The sequence below is a fragment of the Phyllostomus discolor genome, chromosome 4 (assembly GCF_004126475.2).
Source record: "Phyllostomus discolor isolate MPI-MPIP mPhyDis1 chromosome 4, mPhyDis1.pri.v3, whole genome shotgun sequence".
Lineage (NCBI taxonomy): Eukaryota > Metazoa > Chordata > Mammalia > Chiroptera > Phyllostomidae > Phyllostomus > Phyllostomus discolor.
The window spans coordinates 53,721,294-53,741,380 of NC_040906.2; the positions used below are offsets into that span (position 1 = coordinate 53,721,294).

Genomic DNA, 20,087 nt, shown 5'->3' on the forward strand with positions numbered 1-20,087 from the left:
TTATTTTACCTTATCTCCTCCACATACTTACTTTTTTTTTGTGGTCTGTATTGCTTTGCTCAGCTTAATTGCCAGTTTCTGAAGTCCTTTGGCATAGTTAAACTCCAAGTTTGCCCTGTTAGCAAAGGGATAGTTAGGCTGTGCACCAGAAATTATGCAACTTCCCCCACCCACACCCCCAACACACACCAAGGAGAGAGCTCTGGCTGACAATACAAAGCCTACATAAAGAGATGATTTGTTTACTATGAAGTTCCTCTTCTCCTTAGGCATCATCCTTAGGGCTATCCAAGAGAATCCTACAAAGGGAGAGAGTTCTATTTGTTTGACCTTCTTGTACACTATTGTTATGGGTTAAATTTCCCCAGCCCCTGAAGAGGCTGAAGTCCTAAACCTGAGAGCCCAAGAATGTGCCCTTATTTGGAAATGGGTCTTTGCAGGTGGTCAAATTAAGCTGAGGTGGTCAGGGCGGATCCAAATCCAATATGGCTGTGTTGTTATAAGCAGGGGAAATTTGAACATGGAAACATAAACACACACACACACACACACACACACACACACACACACACACACACAGAGGAAGAATGCCATGTGAAGATGAAGGCAGAGATGGGGTGATGCATCCACAAGCCAGGAATGCTGAAGATTGTCAGTGAACTACTAGAAGCTAGGACACAGGCATAGAACAGGTTCTGTCTCACAGAGCACAGACAGAATCCACCTGGCTGGCATCATGATCTCATACTTCAGAGACAGAAGAACTATAAATTCCTGTTGTTTAATCTACCCAGTCTGTGACTCTGTGTGACGGCAGTCCTAGCAAACTACTTTTACTAATAGGGAACAGAAGATTTCCCTATTTATTATCCTGGGACACCGGTACTACCAGATTATCTCTACGTTTTAATAGCTGGCAATAAAATGATAAATTATGATGGAGTTAGCTGAACAGTAACTTTCTAACAGGAAGACGTTACGGTGGCCATCGCCATATTTAGAAAATGAAGTTCTATTATTTTCTGTGCCAGACAAGACTCAGTGGGGAATCTGGGCACACCCTTCAAAAGACAAGCCCTTGGTTCTTCAGATAGACTGAATCGCTCTCATCTTAAACCGATTTTACCATGTTTTACTTATAGGCCCATCTGCAGATAAGATGAAAACATTCATTTTCTCACTTTTCACTGACGATCATAAAAGTATAGAGAAAATAAATATGTATTGTTTTCCTTAATATGGACTAGAGAGCTTTTCAGTTCTTTAATTTTATATTTATTATAAAATACCTTTAGAATTATTTATGGCTTCATTTTATTTCTGATATACTCCTAGAACTCTCCAGTAACTAACTTCAGACCCGCATTATTTTCCCACACGCAGTAGACTCAGTGTTATACACTGAACAGGGAAAGGCAGCTCTCTTTTATAAAATGGAGTCCAGAGATCATGGACTATTGATCTATTGCTAAATTTCTATTTATTTTTCCCTGCTAGTTATTTTTTTACCACTGTTTGAAAGAACAAAAAGTATTGTAAGATGCATGTTAAGGCCACGGTGCAAAAACATTCACTTGGTATCAGACCTTGCCCAAGTATGTGGAAAGATTAAGGCAAGTATTTTAAAATAATGAAGCTAGTAAATAAATGTCTCATTAAAAAAAAAACAGATTTCTCTGCTCTAAGAATGCATTCCAATCAATGGAGAGGTAGAGAGAGGACTGGTCAGCAGCAAGCCGGGAGAGACCATCACGACTGATGAACTTGGAGGCTCTATAATCCCAGCAGACCTCTACCATTCAGTGGGTGGCACTAGGCAGCATAAAAGTGAGTAATTAGTCCTAAATCAGGGGTTTTTATGACAATTTAAATACGGTAATGACCCAAGCTTTGGAGGGACTCAAAGACTGGAACAGTTGCTGTTGACCTGCATGATCTGACCCCTTGTTCCTTCTCTGATTTCCTCTCCCACCAGTTTTTCCCTTGCTCACTATACTCTGCTCTTGGCCAAATACCACTCTGCCTTAGAGACCTTGCACGTGCTGTGGCCTCTGCCGTGCCCTCCTTCTGCTATGTAATCATACAGCATTCTCCTTTGTGTAAACCCCAACAGGTCTTGTTCAAACACCACAACCTCAAAGGCTGCCCTATCTAAAAGAGTATCCTTGCTAATTTATGACCTAGACCTTAGGTCACTATTTTAAATCACATATTTTTCAGTGTACTTCTATGACCACTCCTTGAATATAAGCTCCATGAGGGTCGAGAATCTTTGTTCATTGTCACATATATATTACAATGGCTGGCACATAATAGGTGCTTGGTGTATGTGTAAATGAATGAATGAATGGACTTTCCATCAGGTCTTGGTGAGAATTTTTTTTTTTTAAAGAAATTTTTTTATTTTAATCATTGTTCAAATACAGTTTTCTCCTTTTTACTCCCAATTCAGCCCCCTCGACCCCTCCCCACTTCCCTCTCATTACCACCCTCCCCCTAGTTTTTGACCATGTGTCCTTTAAGTTTGTTCCCGTGAACCCTTCCCAATGTCCCCTGAAATTCCCTCTACTCTCCCCTATGGTCACTGTCAGCCTGTCCTCTATTTCAGTGTCTTTGGTTATATTTTGCTTGTTTCTTTGTTTTGTTGTTTAGGTTCCTGTTAAAGGTGAGATCATATGGTATTTGTCTTTCACTGACTGGCTTGTTTCGCTTAGCATAATGCTTTCCAGCTCCATCCATGCTGTTGCAAAGGGTAGGAGCTCCTTCTTTCTTTCTGCTGCATAGAATTCCATTGTGTAAATGTACCATATTTTTCGATCCATTCATTAACTGATGGGCGGGCATCTTGGTTGCTTCCAGCATCTAGCTATTGTAAATTGTGCTGCTATGAACATTGGGATGCATAGGTTCTTTTGAATTGGTGTTTTAGTATTCTTAGGATAGAGTCCCAGCAGTGGAATTGCAGGGTCAAAAGGCAGATCCATTTTTAGTTTTCTGAGGAAGTTCCATACTGCTTTTGTAGTGGTTGTAGCAGTCTGCAGTCCCACCAAAAGTGCACTAGGGACCCCTTTTCTCCACAATCTCTCCAGCACTTGAGGTTTGTTGCTTTGATTATGATGGCCATTCTGACTGGTGTGAAGTGGTATCTTATTGTGGTTTTACTTTGCATCTCTCTGATAGCTAGCGATATTGAACATCGTTTCATGTGTCTTTGGATTTTCTGTATGTCCTTGGAGAAGTGTCTGTTCAAGTCCTTTGCCCACTTTTTAATTGGATTCCTTGTCTTCTTAGAGTGGAGTCGTGTAAGTTCTTTATATATTTTGGAGATTAAACCCTTGTCTGAGGTATCATTGGCAAATATGTTTTCCCATACAGTTGGTTCTCTTTTAATTTTGATACTGTTTTCTTTAGCTGTGCAGAAGCTTTTAATTTTGATGAGGTCCCATTTGTTTATTCTTTATGTCCCTTGCTCTAGGGGACAAGTCAGTAAAAAAGTTTCTTCGTGAAATATCTCAGATTTTCCTACCTACGTTCTCCTCTAGGACTTTAATGGTGTCACGTTTTATATTTAAGTCTTTTATCCACCTTGAATTTATTTTTGTATATGGTGTAAGTTGGTGCTCAAGTTTCATTTTTCTGCACGTGGCTGTCCAGTTCTCCCAACACCATATGTTGAAGAGGCTATTTTTACTCCATTTTATGTTGCTGCCTCCTTTGTCAAATATTAATTGACCATAGAGACTTGGGCTTATTTCTGGGCTCTCTGTTCTGTTCCATTGGTCTATGTGCCTGTTTTTATGCCAGTACCAGGCTGTTTTGATTACAGTGGCCTTGTAGTATAGTTTAGTGTTGGGTATTGTGATCCCTCCTACTTTACTCTTCTTTCTCAAAATTGCAGCAGCTATTCGGGGTCGTTTATGATTCCATATAAATTTTTGAAGTGTTTGTTCTATGTCTTTGAAATATGCCATTGGTATTTTAATAGGAATTGCATTGAATGTGTAAATTGCTTTGGGTAGTATGGACATTTTGATGATATTAATTCTTCCAATCCATGAACATGGTATATGTTTCCATTTTTTTGTGTCTTCCTCGATTTCTTTCCTGAGTGTGATGTAGTTTTCTGAATATAGGTCTTTTACCTCTTTGGTTATGTTTATTCCTAGATATTTTATTTTTCTTTTTGCTATTTCAACTGCGATTTTTTCTTTGATCTCTGCTTCTGCTGTTTCATTGTTGGTGTACAGAAATGCCTTTGATTTCTGGATATTGACTTTGTATCCCGCTGTTTTGCCAAATTCATTTATTAGGTCAAGCAGTTTTTTGGTGGAGTTTATAGGATTTTCTATGTATACTATCATGTCCTCTGCAAACAGTGACAGTTTTGTTTCCTCCTTTCCGATTTGGATGCCTTTTATTTCTTTTTCTTGTCTGATTGCTGTGGCTAAAACTTCCAGTACTATATTGAATAGAAGTGGTGAAAGTGGACAGCCTTGTCTTGCTCCTGATCTTAGTGGAAAAGATTTTAATTTTTTCCCATTGAGAATGATGTTGGCTGAAGGTCTCTCATATATGGCCTTTATTATGTTGAGGAATGCTCCCTTTATTCCCACTTTGCTGAGTGTTTTTATCATGAATGGGTGCTGTACCTTATCAAAGGTTTTTTCTGCATCAATTGATGTGATCATGTGGTTTTTGTCTTTGCTTTTGTTTATGTGATGTATTACATTTACTGATTTGCGAATATTGAACCATCCTTGCATCTCTGGAATGAATCCCACTTGGTCATGGTGTATGATCTTTTCAATGTATTGTTGGATGCGGTTTGCCAGTATTTTGTTGAGGATTTTAGCGTCAATGTTCATCAGTGATATTGGCCTGAAGTTTTCTTTCTTTTTTGTGTCTTTATCTGGTTTTGGAATTAGGGTGATGTTGGCCTCATAAAAAGAGTTTGGGAGACTCCCATCTTTTTGGATTTTTTGCAATAGTCTGTGAAGGATAGGTGTTAGTTCTTCCTTAAATGCTTTGTAGAATTCTCCTGTGAAACCATCTGGTCCAGGGCTTTTGTGTGTTGGGTTTTTTTTTATTACTGCTTCAATTTCTTTTGTTGTTATTGGTCTGTTCAGGCTTTCTGCTTCTTTTTCATTGAGTTTTGGAAGATTATATTTTTCTAGAAATTTGTCCATTTCACCTAGGTTTTCAAATTTCTTGGCATACAGTTCTTTGTAGTAATTTCTTACAATCCTTTGTATTTATGTGGTATCTGTTGTAATCTCTCCTCTTTCATTTCTGATTGTGTTTATTTGGGTCTTCTCTCTTTTTTTCTTGATGAGTCTGCGATTTTGTTTATCTTTTCAAAGAACCAGCTCTTGGATTCATTGATCCTTAGAATTGTGCTTTTAGTCTCTATGTCATTTAATTCTGCTCTGACCTTGGTCAGCTTGCTCTGGGCTGTCTTTGTTGTTGTTCCTCAAGTTCTTGTAGACATAGGGTTAGGTTGTTTGTTTGGAATGTTTCTAACTTTTCTAGGTGGGCCTGTATCACTATGAACTTCCCTCTCAGGACTGCCTTGGCTGTGTCCCATAAGTTTTGGGTTGTTGTGAGTTCATTTTCATTTGTTTCCAGAAACCTTTTGATTTCTTCCCTAATATCATTCTTGACCCATTCATTGTTTAATAGCATGCTATTTAATCTCCATGATTTTGAGCGTTTTGGGTTTTTTCCTTTGGGTTGGTTTCTAGCTTTAGTCCCTTGTGGTCCGAGAAAATGCTTGGTATGATTTCAATTTTCTTGAAATTCTTGAGGCTTGTTTTGTGTCCTATCATGTGGTCTATCTTTGAAAATGTTCCGTGTACATTTGAAAAGAATGTATATTTAGCTTCTTTTGAATGGAGGGCTCTGTATATATCAGTAAAGTCCATTTCATCAAGGGTATTGTTCAGTGCCACAATATCTTTGTTGATATTTTGTTTGGAAGATCTGTCCATTTTTGATAGTAGGGTGTTAAAATCTCCCACTATAATTGTGTTGCTGTCCATATCTTTCTTGAAGTCCTCTAAGATTTTCTTTATGTATTTGGGTGCTCCTATGTTGGGTGCATATATATTTACAATATTTATGTCTTCTTGATGGATTCTTCCCTTGAGTATTATGAAGTGACCTTCTGGGTCTCTCTTTATGGACATTTTTTGGAAGTCTATTTTGTCTGATATGAGTATTGCTACCCCAGCTTTTTTTTCCTGTCCATTTGCTTGGAAGATTTGTTTCCAGCCCTTCACTTTCAGCCTGTGCAGGTCTTTTATCCTGAGGTGGGTCTCTTGTAGACAGCATATATATGGGTCATTTTTTCTTATCCATTCAGCTATTCTATGTCTTTTGATTGGAGCATTTAATCCATTTATGTTTAAGGTTATTATTGATAGGTACTTATTCATTGTCTTTTATGTACGTGTGTTCCTCTCTCTCTCTCTTTTCCTTCCCTTCCTTAAAGCAGTCCCTTTAGAATCTCTTGCAGAGCTGGTTTGGTGGAGGTGTATTCTTTTAGACTTCTTTTGTCTGGGAAGCTTCTTATTTGGCCTTCTATCTTGATCGAGAGCCTTGCTGGATAAAGTAGCCTTGGTTGCAGACCTCTGGTTCTCATTGCTTGGAGTATTTCTTGCCATTCTCTTCTGGCTTGAAGTGTTTCCATTGAGAAGTCAGCTGTTAGCCTTATTGGGGCTCCCTTGTATGTTACTTCCTTCTTCTCCCTTGCTGCCTTTAAGATTCTCTCTTTGTCTTGAAATTTTGCCATTTTAATTATGATGTGTCTTGAGGTGGGCCTCTTTGGGTTCCTCTTGATTGGGATTCTCTGTGTTTCCTGGATTTGTGTGACTTTTTCTCTCATCAAATTAGGGAAGTTTTCCTTCATTACTTTTCAACTAGATCTTCGATTCCTTGCTCTTCTTCTTCTCCTTCTGGTATCCCTATTATACGGATATTATTACGTTTCATATTGTCTTGCATTTCTCTTAATCCCTTTTCATTCTTTCTGAGCCTCTTTTCCTTTTCTTGCTCTTTCTGGGTGTTGTTTTCTACTTTGTCCTCTAGCTCGCTAATCCAATCTTCTGCTTCATTGATCCTGCTTTTCATTCCTTCTACTGGTTTCTTCAGTTCAGAAATTGTAGTCTTCATTTCCTCTTGACCTTTGTTGAGAGTTTCTATTTCCTTTTTCATGTTTATATAGTTTGCAGTGAGATTATTGTAGTTTCCCTCTAATTTCTGATAGCTCATTGTGAGTTCATTGAACTTCTTGATAATCATTGTTTTGAACTCACTATCTGATAGTTGAGTTGACTCTATTTCATTTAGCATTTTTCCTGAGGCTTCCTCATTTCCCTTCAATTGGGGGTTGTTTCTTTGTTTTCTCATTGTTCGTGGGTTTCTTCTTGTTAGCCTCTGTTTCTTAAATTGATCTGTTCTGGTTCCCTGTAATTATGGTGTGAACTTCTGTGGTAGAATACTTGTGAGATTCAGTGTTGCAATCTCCTTCGTGTATCCTGGTGTTCACAGCTTTCCCCTACTCTTTTTTTGTGATCAGTTGGAGGAGTGAGGCGAAATGGTTTAAGACAGCAAGACAATGTACTATGATATTTACATAGCAGCCAGTAGAGAAGAGATGGGTTATCCTTTGGCTCCTTATAGTGTTAACTGTGATCCTCCACCCCACTATCCACGTTTTAGAAAGGATGGGAAGAGGGTAAGACTCTTATTGGGGACGAGAGGATTGTTAGTTGGATCTAGAACGCTGTGAGGCTGTGGGAGGTCAGATTCTAAGGTAGGGTTGGATTAAAGATTAGTATATAGGAGTAGTGTGTAAAAGAATACAGACAACCCCCACAATAGTATAGTTCAGGAAATTGCAAAGTGGGCTGAGATCAGGTAGGGGTATTGAGTAGTATTCACAATTGTATGGACTAGGTCTTATTAACAGTAATAGTAAAGTGACAGTCTTGTGGCAGAATCGATGAGATCTAGATAACAAGAATAAAGAGTATAGAACCTTGAGAGGTGTATTAATGGAACACAGATGAAGGATAGTAAATGATCAACACACTGTGACTGAGATACCAGGGAGAACCTATCAAATGACAGTATAACCAGCCAAGTAAAGAAGATTATACAGAAAGAAAAAGAATACCACAAAATTATTAAAATAAAAAATGTCAGAAAAGTGAGAAAAAGATAATAAAAATTTACTGTAACTTGCAAGATTAAAAAAAAGAAAGAAAAGCAGAAGATGGAGTGCAGGAGAGATAAATTTGGAGTGGAAAGAATAATATTAGGATGAATGGAAGAGAAACATAAGGGATTGCGAGATATAAAAATAAGAAGAATTGAAAAATAAAATGTTGTTTAAAACACAAGATAAAATCAATCAACCAACAACAGCCACAAAACCCAAACCAAACCAAACCAAACCAAATTAAAAAAAACCTCTTGTTGGTTTCTAACTGGCCAGACCAGTTTTTCTGATCTTGCTGGCTTCAGCTGGCTGAGGGACCTTTGAAATGCTTCTCTCTCTTCCCAGCCAGATTTCAGCAAGTCTCTCAGGTACCCTGGGCGCTCCCGAGCACACTCGCTCTCCGGAGCTCACTGCCACGTTCTTCCGGACTCCAGGGTCCCTGCAGGGTTCCAGCTCTATGATCTCAGGAGGCACCCTCGACGTTTTGGGATTCACTGTGCCCTCCCTGGGAATCGTAAAAGGGCGCGCCCCTCCACCAAACTTTTGAGATTCGGGCTCTAGGAATGCCCTAAGCGCCGCGACCCTTCCGGGTTCACAGCACGAGAGTCAGGGTTCCCGATGGGGTGCACGCTTCCACAGTTCATCACCGCAGGCTCCTGAAAGCTGAGAACGCCCACGCCCTTTCCTGGATGGGGTTGCGATGTCTAGGTTTTCAACCGATCCACACTCCCACTGGGCTAGGGGTGAGGGTGCATTTCCTGGCCGCCTCGTTTGGGCTGGCTGGAAATTTTTGAGTTTCGGGCTGTAGGAATGCACTAAGCACCGCGTCCCTTCCGGGATCATAGCTCACGAGGCAGGATTCTCGATGGGGCGCGCGCTTCCACAGATCAGAACTTCAGGCTCCCGAAACCTGAGAACACCCAAGCCCTTCCCGGCTCTGGGTTTTCCACCGATCTGCACTCCCACGGGGCTAGGGGTGCGGGCGCTCTTCTAGGCGCCCCTGGTCATGCCGGCTTGAGGCCCTCACTTCTCCCAGGTCTCTGGGTGGGTGTTCATAGTCCCTGGGCGATTTTTTTCCAAGTCCAACTGGCAAATCTATGCCTTCAAGCAACAACTTCTCCTCTGGAGTTGCTCAACCCCCGTGTTCGGGGGAGGGAGCAGTGACTCCCCTCTCCCGGGAGCCCTGAGGCAGACCTGGGAGCACCGGGCCTGGGAACTGCACACCCCTAGTCCCCGAGCTGATCCCTGGGTCCCTTTTGTCCTGAAGCAGTCTCCTTACCGTCTGGTCTTTCAATGATTGCAATAATTTTTGATGTCCTGCTTTCAAAAGTGATTCAGTAACCTAGTCCACTTGCTCTGTTTCTCCACCAATCCGCGAGTTTCCCTCCTCTCCACAGAAGCCGAGAAACACTCTGCCTAGAGTAAAGCCACCATCTTCCAGGTCTTGGTGAGAATTTTTAACTGGTTTCTGCCACGAGTCTGTTCTGTCTTCACCACTTTCAAAAACTTAAAATAGCCAAACTATTTAGGTGTATTCCTACAAGTTTGAGCTGTGCTCAACCCTGATACCAGAGTACACAGCTTTCTAGCACTTGGAATAGCTAGACAAATAAACCCTTTCCTAGTCTATTGCTGACCAGAGGGCTTGTCAGGACTTTCCTTCCCAGCCCTCTTCCTTGGGGGTGGCACATAGAACATTAAATATGAGGAAGCATTTGCAGTGCTCAGCTCAGAGCTGGGCACCAACAAATTCCTAACACATATTAATTTTCCTAATGATCATTATTATGTACCCCAAAAGACCTCTAAGCATTCAGAACACCCCAGATATACAGAGGTGGGGCGGTGTGGAGGAAGAAGCCCACAGTTTGCACATCTATCAGCTCCAGAACAGTTCGGAATGGCTTCTAACAGGAAAGGTCAGTGCTGGCGGCACAGCCTGTTCCTCTGAGTTCAGTTTCACTTTTAGAAAGACCTTGCAACCTGTACAATGTGTCCTAGAGGCTAAGCAGAAATAGAAAGAACAATACCCAGAAGGAAGTGCTACTTTCCTTTAAAGCACTAACTTAATCAGATCCACCTGGGGGAAAATGTGGGGCTTCGGTGGCAAGAAAGGGAGAGGGTCCTGCTCACTGTGAAGCTATTGCTCTCCTGTTTGGGGCCTGGCCGTCTGTACTCCTGAGCTCTAGTGTCTCTGCTGGCTTTCCCTTGAGCATGATAGGAGCCTAACCAGTCTAATGGAGATACAATTCCACACAGCATTTCTTGCTTCGGAAGGGTTCTCTTTATGTACCCGTGTCTTAGAAGCCTGCAATGGGGCAGATTTGTGGTATTTTACAGGTTGGGTATAGCTTAAAAATCCAAAGAGTGCTCGCCTGACAAATGTGTCATCTACAATCTGCCCACATAAAATGTAGTGACATCCAACATTTATTGGGCACTTACAACATACCAGGCAGCATTCTAAGTGTTTTAGGTATGTTTCCTCCTTTAGGCCATGATAACTCCCACCAGGTAGGTACCCTCACTCTACCCATTTCATGGAGAGGGATAGCAAGGCACAGACAGTCTAGTCAATAACTTGCCACAGGTCACCATGAAGAAGCGACAGAGCTGGGATTCAAACGTGGCCGACTGGCTGGAGGACCTGCCTGCTTAGGCACTCGGGTCTCCTATTCTGGGACTGGGGAAGAGGCTGCAGATGGAGAATTGCGGGAGGGTGGGGGGAAGTCAAAGGTAAGTATTTTTAAAGATTGATGCTGCCTCTCATTTCACCTTTAACTGCATTGTTTCTGAATCACCATAGCTCCGGGTGGCTTAGCAGCCCAGCCGGAACCCACAGCAGCCTCAGTGCATACTGAGTTCCCAGGGCTTCTTCCAGCATCACTCCTGCTATTTATTGTAAGGTGTGTTCCCAAATGGGGAGAACGAGGTGTTAAGAGTCTGGAAAATGGGAAAGGCGAGGCTTAAGATATCAACTGTCACCAACATAGCCCTCTGAGGTGGAACTGATGTTAGACACAGCTTCTTGTCTGTCCACCCTCGGTATAGTAAAAGGTTTTAGAACAAGCATTCAAATTGACCGTGCAAAGCAGGCTGTAATCATCTCCTCTTGCATCTTGAATCCTAATGGCCATTTCACAATCCTCAGCAGATAACTCCGCAAGTCAGAAGGAAATGAAATGAATCAGGGTTGGGGGCTGGTTGTGGGTACGTGGAGAGGGGAACTCTGTGAGGGGCTTCCCTTCTGGGGAGTGGCCTGAAGATATAAGGTTCCCAGGCCTCTGGCCCTGAATGGTCTTTATCTTTGCAGAGGTTAATTGCTAAATTTCTCCCAGGAGAAAATGATTCTGATAAATTATGTTCCAACTGGCAAGCATGGAGAGAGCTGTCACTTTTATAACTTGGAATGTTTGTAAATTGAACAAACATGCCATGTGGCTAGTCTCTGCTTATGGTCTAATAGAACAGTATGTCTGTGTGAGAATTCTTGCCAAATAGAAATGAACTGACTTCGGTGTTTTCCCAAGTAGAGGTGGCAATCGCAGCCCCCTCCACACCGCACCCCTCCCCACAACTGCTCAGTCCCTTACAGGGAACTGCCTTATCACGGTTACCGGCCTAAAAGTCACCATATGTGAAGGCAGTAAAGAGAGACAGAGCTAATCTCAAACTGAGACCTAGAATTTTCACTCCCTCATTAAAATAATTAGAAATATGCTGCTAAAAACATTGTGCTTACTGTTCTAGCCCTATGGCTATCTAATAGGAGTGGAGATTCTTTCTCTAAGCGGTTGTTTCAGTGCATGTGAAATTGATGTTGTGTATATCTTTCCATGGGCTAATCAACTGCAGAATATTCCAGTGAATTTCAAAGATCCTAGACCAGAGAAATGTCATGCACTGACTTTTAATCCATTTATGATCTGATTTCCTCTCAGCATGTGGAGACAGGTTAATAAATTTTCATTAGTAATAATGAAGATCAACCTAAGTCAAAGACTAACATGTGTCTTAGAATTTAAAATAAATTATACTTTTGAAAGAAGAGATGGAAAATACATGGTATCAGACTCAATATTTTAGGTAGAGCACAAATTAAACTGTAAGAATATAAGTGACCATGAAATCAATTTTAAAATGTCCTGCTCTAATAAAATTAAGATTTTAAAAAGTGGTAAAAAAAAAACACCAAAAACATAAATTGCAGTGGGTTCCTGTGTCTACAAGGAATTAAATTAAAAGATATGCACTACTATGGTCATTTCAGTGTTATTTACAATAGCCAGAATATGGAAGCAGCCCAAATTCTCATTAATAGACAAGTGGATAAAAGTTGTGAGATACACGTGCACACACACACGTAAACATATATATATATTCTTTTTTTTTGCAGCTGGGAGATATTTATTTTATAGATAGATAGATATTTCTATATATGTATCTTCTGGCAGAAAAAGATATATATATAATATATACATAATATGTATATCTTTTGGCCATAAAAAAGTGAAATCTTACCATTTTCGACAGCAGACTCCTAGATACAGAGAACAGACTAATGATTGCCAGAGGGGAGAGGTGTTGAGAGACAGGTAGAAAAGGTGAAGGGATTGAAAACTACAAATGTGTATTTACAAATGAGTCACATGATGTAAAGTACAGTGTAGAGAATGTAGCCAATGATACTGCAACAATTATGTGCAGTGCCAGCTGGGTATTGGAAATACCAGGGGGTCATTTTGAAAAGTATATGATTGACCACTGCGCTGTACACCTGAAACTAATGTAAAATGATATTAAATGTCAACCATAATTGAAAAATAATATTAAAAAATAAAAAGGAACTAAGGCTCTCTCAAGCTTGAAAACAGCAGGGGACAAAGCCCTGCCTTCATTATGAATTAAAAAGGAATTTTCGTAATCTGAAAATCTTTGTTCATAGTATCATCCTCATCTTTGGCCTCCTAATTTCCACAAGCAACAACTTCTGGTTGGGGCCTGGAATGATGACATTTTCCACCCAAGCTTCATCAGTTCGTCTTTTGAAAGACAATCCCGAGCTCATTTTACGAACAGGCTACATGGCAATTTGAAAGACATTCTTACATGGAAACTCTGTTCTTCTAGTGGCTGGGTTCTCTGGCTAGCCCACAACACCCACTTTATCATTACTGATGGCCTCTCTTCTGCTTCCTGAGAACAGTTCCAAGGGTGAAATGGAAGGATGAGACCAGGAGGACTCCCTTCTTGGGGGTCCAGGCTGAGAGTACCACTGAGTCACCGCTCACCTTTAGCCCAGGGAGTGGACGGCTGTGGCAGCTCTAGAACTTCAGGTCCCCTGTATCTGCTGATGCCTGTGCTGAATGAGCTCAGAAAAGGGGTTGGGAAAGTGTTGTCATGGGAGAAGTCAGGGAAAATGGACAAGAAGGGCAGGTTTCAAAACTTTTTATCTAGAAAACAAAATTTTCTATAGAACCCACCATACTGTATAAATACTATGTGGGAGAGGGAGGAGGGAGTGAGCCCTGCCCCCGTTTAACCCTCTCACCCCCCGAGTGTCCCTTGAGGGTCCCCACAGACTAGTGTGCTACCAAGTTGGAAAGCCACTGGGCTTGATGGCTGCTGATGTCCCTACCCACAGAGGACCCTAAAAGGACCTCTTGAGAGTGTTGGGACTCCCACAGCAGTGCCCCAAGCTGTCTGTCCACTTAGAAGATGTCCTTACATGAAGTCTGGGTTGGGCTGGGTAGAAATCAAAATGTATCATCTCATCCACATCCCCATCTGTAAATCAGGACTGAATGAGAGAGCTCATTTGTACTGCCTTGGGTTGTGAGAACTAAAGTAAAAATGACTAGATATAAGACATGTCTAACACAGGGGCTGATCTATATAGATTGTGCTGGATAAATGGTCTTATCTGTAATTTTATTCTTGTTTTCAGCTTTTGTTCAAAATAATATTCTCTATACTATGTAAGAGAATATTAAGGTATATTTCTTTGACACACTCATTTGCTGCTCTTCAGAAATAACCTAACTTGAACTTCTTAAGTTATGAGTGCCTGAAGGTAGAGAGTCACTAGGACATTAATGCCTTTATTCATTCAGTGAGTACATATTGAATGCCTGCTCTGTGTCAGGCTCTGTGCTACTTGCAAGGAACAGAAGGACCCTCAAGGAACTCAGCCTCCAGTGGAGGAGACAGAAAGTGAATAGAGATAATGGTATAGGGCAATAAGAGCTGTATCAGAGGTAAACGCTAGCTCTAGACATCTCTGAGAAGCACTTTTTTGAGACTGGGGGCTGGAGTCAAGGGAGGCCCATTAGAAAGGGATGGTTGAATTTTTTTTTTAAAGATTTTATTTATTTATTTTTAGATAGAAGGGAAGGAAGGAGAAACAGAGAGAGAGAAACATCGATGTGTGGTTGCCTCTCATGCAAAACCCTACTGGGGACATAGTGCACAACCCAGGCATGTGCCCTAACCATGAATCGAACCAGTGACCCTTTGGTTCACAAGCCAGTGCTCCACTGAGCCTCACCAGCTAAGGCAGGATGGCTGAATCTTAATGCATTGACTGGAGCCTGGCAGTCAATGCATTAAGGTGAATTAATTTCACTAAAGGTGAAAAAGTGTCTGCAAGGCAGAGGATATAGCTTGCACAATGCAAGGACCCAAGATGAGAGGTAGGAGTGGGTAGGAGGGGTAGCAGGGACACACTGGGGGTGCCTGCAAGTGGTTCAGTAAGATGGAGAGGAACATGGGTTACAGGAAGTTGGAGAGACAAGCTTTATATGGAGGAAGAATCTAGACTTCTTCTAGAAAATACTGTGAGGCCTGAATTTTATACTGAAGGTGGTAGGAGTCTTTAAAAGGTCTTAAACAGGATCATGGCCACAGAACGGAAGATGAATCAGAGAGAGAGATAAGGCCCTAGCCAGCTCCCTAGTTGCTTGGGCTAGAAAAAGAAGATGCTGTGAGGGAATGCAACTCTGAGCCAGGGTGCAAGACTCAAGGGTTGAGAGTGGTTTCCATCCCAGCCTTCACGGGGCCTTCGCACAGTGCATGAACTGCACGGCTGGAAAGCAGCACCCCTAGACAGAAGAAAGAGTTCAGAGATTTTTTCCAGAACATGGCAGAAGCAATGAAATGAAAAGAAAGCTGTAAGGTATAAGAAGTGTTTAGAAGAAATAATGATGATTTGGTCATAAGTTGAGACAGAAGAAGGGATCATGGGTGGCTCCCAGGTATTGGGCTTTATTGGGTGGCCAGTGGTCCTAGTAACCATGGTAAAAAAAAAAAATCAGGAGTTCCAGCTTTGAGGAAAAGCTGATAGATACTGTTTTGGACAGGCTGGCTTTGAGGCTCATGGGACACCCAGGTGGAATTGTCCAATAGACTGTTGGATATATGGTTTGAAGTACAGATAAGACTTATTGTCTATAGTAATATACCTGTGGGAATTATCAATATGCAAAAAGAAGCTGAAGCTGTGGATCACCAGGCTATGGGTGGAGTAGAAAAAGTGAGGATTTATCAGAGATTTTCTTTTAATTATTTATTCCTTTGTTGACAACATCTACAATGAATCATGAATGGAACAATGGCCAACTTTCTTTTCTTTTTTTTTTCTTTTCTTTTCTCTCTCTCCCTTCCTTCCTTCCTTCTCCTCGCTCCCTCCCACCCTTCTCCTTTTTTCTTTCCAGAACAGGGGTACTTGCCATTTGAAAACCTAATCTTAAACTTCCTTACAGAGGAACAACTGATTTTTCCCATCAAAGCCTGTTTAAACATTAGCTGTGAAGGGGCAGGGAACCAAACACTCATAGTTTCTGGGAATATGTCTTTGTCTTTTAAAATGTGATCTGTAATTGTGTTAAAGTGAGCCCAATAATTCTGGCATGAGGCATCTTAGGAGCTGCTGTGTGTCTCTGGATAAATCTGAGTTGATACTACAAAAAAAGGAAACCGAAGCAACTAATTGGATAAAAGAAGCTAAGCATGACTGTGAATGGCAGAATTTCCAGGAAAAAATGGTGTTTCAGTAACAACTACACTTTTCTATCACTACCAATTAGAACAAATGCAAGAAGGCAGCTGAGATTGAAAATGAACATTCTCTGAACTCACAGCCTGATTATGATGCTCTGTCTGGTAGCCATGCGCTATTACAGAACTGTTCTGCAGAACCACATTCAAAGGATAATAAAGACCCTACTCAAATAATGTGGTTGTAATAGAAAGTAAACCCTTAACCATCTTTCATTTATTCATTCATTCAAGCTAGAAGTACCTACTGAATGTACTTTATGCGGCAGGTATCCTTAATTCAAAGCAGCCCCATGTCTTTCTTGATGCTGGCCACTGGATGTGTCCTTATGATTTTCTGTATCATAACCCTCAGTAGAAATGCTTCCTATATGTTTTCCAAGAATACTGTTTTCTTTGCCTATACTCTTAGTAACAGTTTCTTTTAAAGAGTATTGGTGTCCCAGGTATTCTTTTAATACAAGGGAAAGGTGTCATTGATTCATATGTAATAAGTTCACTCATTTAAGAGAAAAAGAAACCCAACACTAATGTCTGGGCAGCTGGTGGGAAACAGCTTTTTATCATTTGTATGTATAGGGAAATAATTAAGGAACTCACAGAATGGGAACAGTAAAGGCAATTGTAACATCAGTTGTGTTGTGACCATTCATCCTTTTGCTATGGTTATTATGTTGACTCAGTGGCCTTTGTCCTTCCCAGCTGTCATGTAGGAATACCCTCTAAAATAACTGCAATGTGCCTGATATTCTTAGATTAATTGAGCTTGTGTCCCTCAGAAAACAGTTCTCCCCAAATACCAACTCTTAAGGTGCATGAACGTCCCTCAGGTTAACTACATGATCAACTAGCTGGACAAAGGGAGGAAAGCTTAAAGCCCAAGTGTAAAGAGACATTGCCAAGTGCACATTTATCAGGAATGAATACAAAGCCACTCAAAATGTCATCTTGGTTAAGAGGAAATGAGTTAGCTGTACAAGGTAAGTGTTACAAAATGTTCTGGAAATTATCTATTGAATAAATGACCTAATATCAAGATAATTTTTTGGCCTGAGTGAAACACTAGATCTGTATAGGGAACCAGTCTGCATGGCAGTGGGAAATGTAGCTCAGCCCTGGTTCGGAAAACCAATAGGTGCGAGGCAGTACACAGGAGCCAGGCCCAAAGATTGGCTTTCCCATGGGGAACCAGGCCTGCATTGTACCTAGGCTGCTTTGAGGCTTGCTTTTGCTATAAGTCCCTCACCCTGAATTAAGGCAGCAAACGTTTAATGCATATCTTTGAAGTAACTTCCTAAAGGCTGAGCTAAACCTCCCAAGGATGGAGTGTAACCAGTTCAACCACTTTTTCCCTTGCATCTGCAACATCCTTTTCTTTATTATCTGTAAAAAGTAATTACCTAAAGCAAATCTGTGCATAATGAATGAGGGCCTTCCTTGATGTAATGCTTCTAGAAAGCAATAAAAGCCTGTCCAGGCAAGGGTCAGGGTGCTCTCTCACTCAGAAAGTGGCCATGCTGTCCCTTTTCTCCACAGGACTTCTGCAGTCCGTGTGGATTTGTTCATTGCATCCACAACACCACGTACACCAATGGTCGGAGTTTGCATCAGATCTGCTTTTTGTATTTGTGCTATGCAGATTTTATCCTAGAGATATGCACATAATCTTGCTAACTAGTAGTATTCTTTAGATTTCAAAATCTAAATTCTGTTCCATAAGGAGGTAAAACTATGAAGGTAGATATTTAGTTACCCAGGTGTCTCTCTTTTATTGGAGCTTATGTGCTTTTCTGGGATACGTGGATGGAGGGTTTTGCACCTGAATAGGTATGGGACAGATAGGAGCCCTAGGAAACAATTTCAATAGAGTCACAGGTAAGAAGTAATGTTCTGACTCATCTGTGTCAGGGTACAGATGCAGAGAGACCTGGACACAGCAGTTTTGGAGCAGTGATTTCCCCAAATTTATTCAGTTCATTATTGAGTCTGTTTGCCAGGCATAATTTATCACCTGCCTTTGGTCTTTACAGCTCTCTATCAGGCTCTAATTTTGAACAGGGGGACACCAAATAATCAAGGTCTAGATAACTGCCCCAGATCACATGCATGGCTAATAATGTGTAGATTCTTCCTGATCTGCAGGAGGGAGATGTTTCTCCTCAGGCCATGGGTTAAGTTTGCTTAATAGTTAACTGGTCTTATTTGAAATAATTTCCTTTGAGACTGATAAAATTACTTTCTTATAGGAGAAATTCTGTTCTAGATTGTCCTCCCTGTTCCTGTCACAGAATCAAAGCCACTTGGCTATTAAGACAGAAATAACTTCTTATCTTAATTTTTTTTCTTTTTCAACTTTGCTTGCCAAACCTGGTTATTTTCTTTGTAAGAGTCTGTCTGAGCTCCTCTGTATCTTTCCTTGGTCCTGATAAAGCTGATGTGCTCCTTTGTTCTTGACCTACTAGAGCAGGATGCAATCAGCCCTTGTGTCTTGTTCGTATGGTACACATGCAATTATTTAAATTTGAAATGGGTTACCTTAAAAAGAATAAACAATCTAGGGTGAATGTCTCTTTAAAGTTTACTACAGAGCTGCCGAATGGTAGAAAAATGGTCTACATCTTTATGGTCCAATTCAGTCCTTGCATTCTCTAAATTTAAGCAGAAACTTTTATAACTTCTTGACTGAGTTAAGTGTGCTCATTTCAGCACAGTGAAGAGAGTTACACATGGTCACACCTAGCATTAAAAGATGATACTGAAAATGGTGAACTTCCTTTCATGCATTAGATGGATGGATGATTAGAATGATTTTTCTAATCATTTATGGGACATTTACTGAAGAAGTCCAAAGTCCAAGCTGTAAAAGCTCCACGTACAAAGGTGAATAAGACACAGTCCTGCCCTCGTAGGGGAGAAAGAGATGTCAACTAATAACTGCCATCAGTGTGAGAAACACAACAGTGGCAACAGGAGGAATGGTAGGCTCAGGAGGGGGTGATCCTCAGGCTGAGGAATCAGAAGAGACTTGATTGAACATTCCAAGCAGAATTACTTCCCGCTGTTCCCTGATTTTTATGGCACCCGAGTGATAAATGTGCAACACAGAAGAATCACTCTTCAAACCAATCTCTCAAGTACCACAATATAACACTGCATTCTGGGTAGTAGGACAGCTTGTAAGGCCTCCTCCAGTCATACCGCTTGCTGGGACTAAAGAGGAAGAACTGCTTATTGCAAACACACATTTTGTACCTTTGCTGAAGAATGGATGTGACCTGCTTGCAGAAATTCTCTCCATTTTGAGAAAACTCTTTTAGGTTCTTGTACACTTGATTATACTGAAAAATAAAAGATGCACAGGAAGATTATGGCCACTTCCAAAGGTAGAGAACCCCAGTAAACTCAGAATGCTGCTATAATGATGACTGACATTGTAAATGATGGTGTGGCTATGAAATGCACACCTTTTTGGTGAATTCCTAAAATAAAAATTACATCTCTTCTGCCTGGATATGAATGATCCTGAGAAATTTTTTTTTAAAGATTTTATTTATTTATTTTTTTAGAGAGGGAAGGGAGGCGGGGAGAGAGAGAGAGAGAGAGAGAAACATCAATGTGCAGTTGCTGGGAGTTATGGCCTGCAACCCAGGAATGTACCCTGGCTGGGAATCGAACCTGGGACACTTTGGTTCCCAGCCCATGCTCAATCCACTGAGCTATGCCAGCCAGGGCCGAGAAATTTTTTTAAAACTTGTCTATCTGTGTCTCCCCTAGACAAAATGAAAACAATCCAGCAGAGGGGTACACTTGG

General features: G+C 41.0%; 1 protein-coding gene across 5 annotated transcripts in view; it reads right to left on the reverse strand.

Moving 5' to 3' along the window:
* Nucleotides 1-20,087, reverse strand: part of NOSTRIN (nitric oxide synthase trafficking) — a 68,202-nt gene that overhangs the window by 35,399 nt on the left and 12,716 nt on the right. For 4 of the 5 annotated variants that reach the window (XM_036023349.1, XM_036023348.1, XM_036023347.1 and 1 more), the window contains exons 2-3: nucleotides 19,529-19,614; nucleotides 32-115 (exon numbers count right to left, since the gene is read on the reverse strand). In XM_036023349.1, the coding sequence (XP_035879242.1) occupies nucleotides 32-115; nucleotides 19,529-19,614 (170 nt within the window). The remainder of the gene's footprint in view (nucleotides 1-31; nucleotides 116-19,528; nucleotides 19,615-20,087) is intronic. The other variant, XM_028510707.2, reaches the window with a different exon arrangement.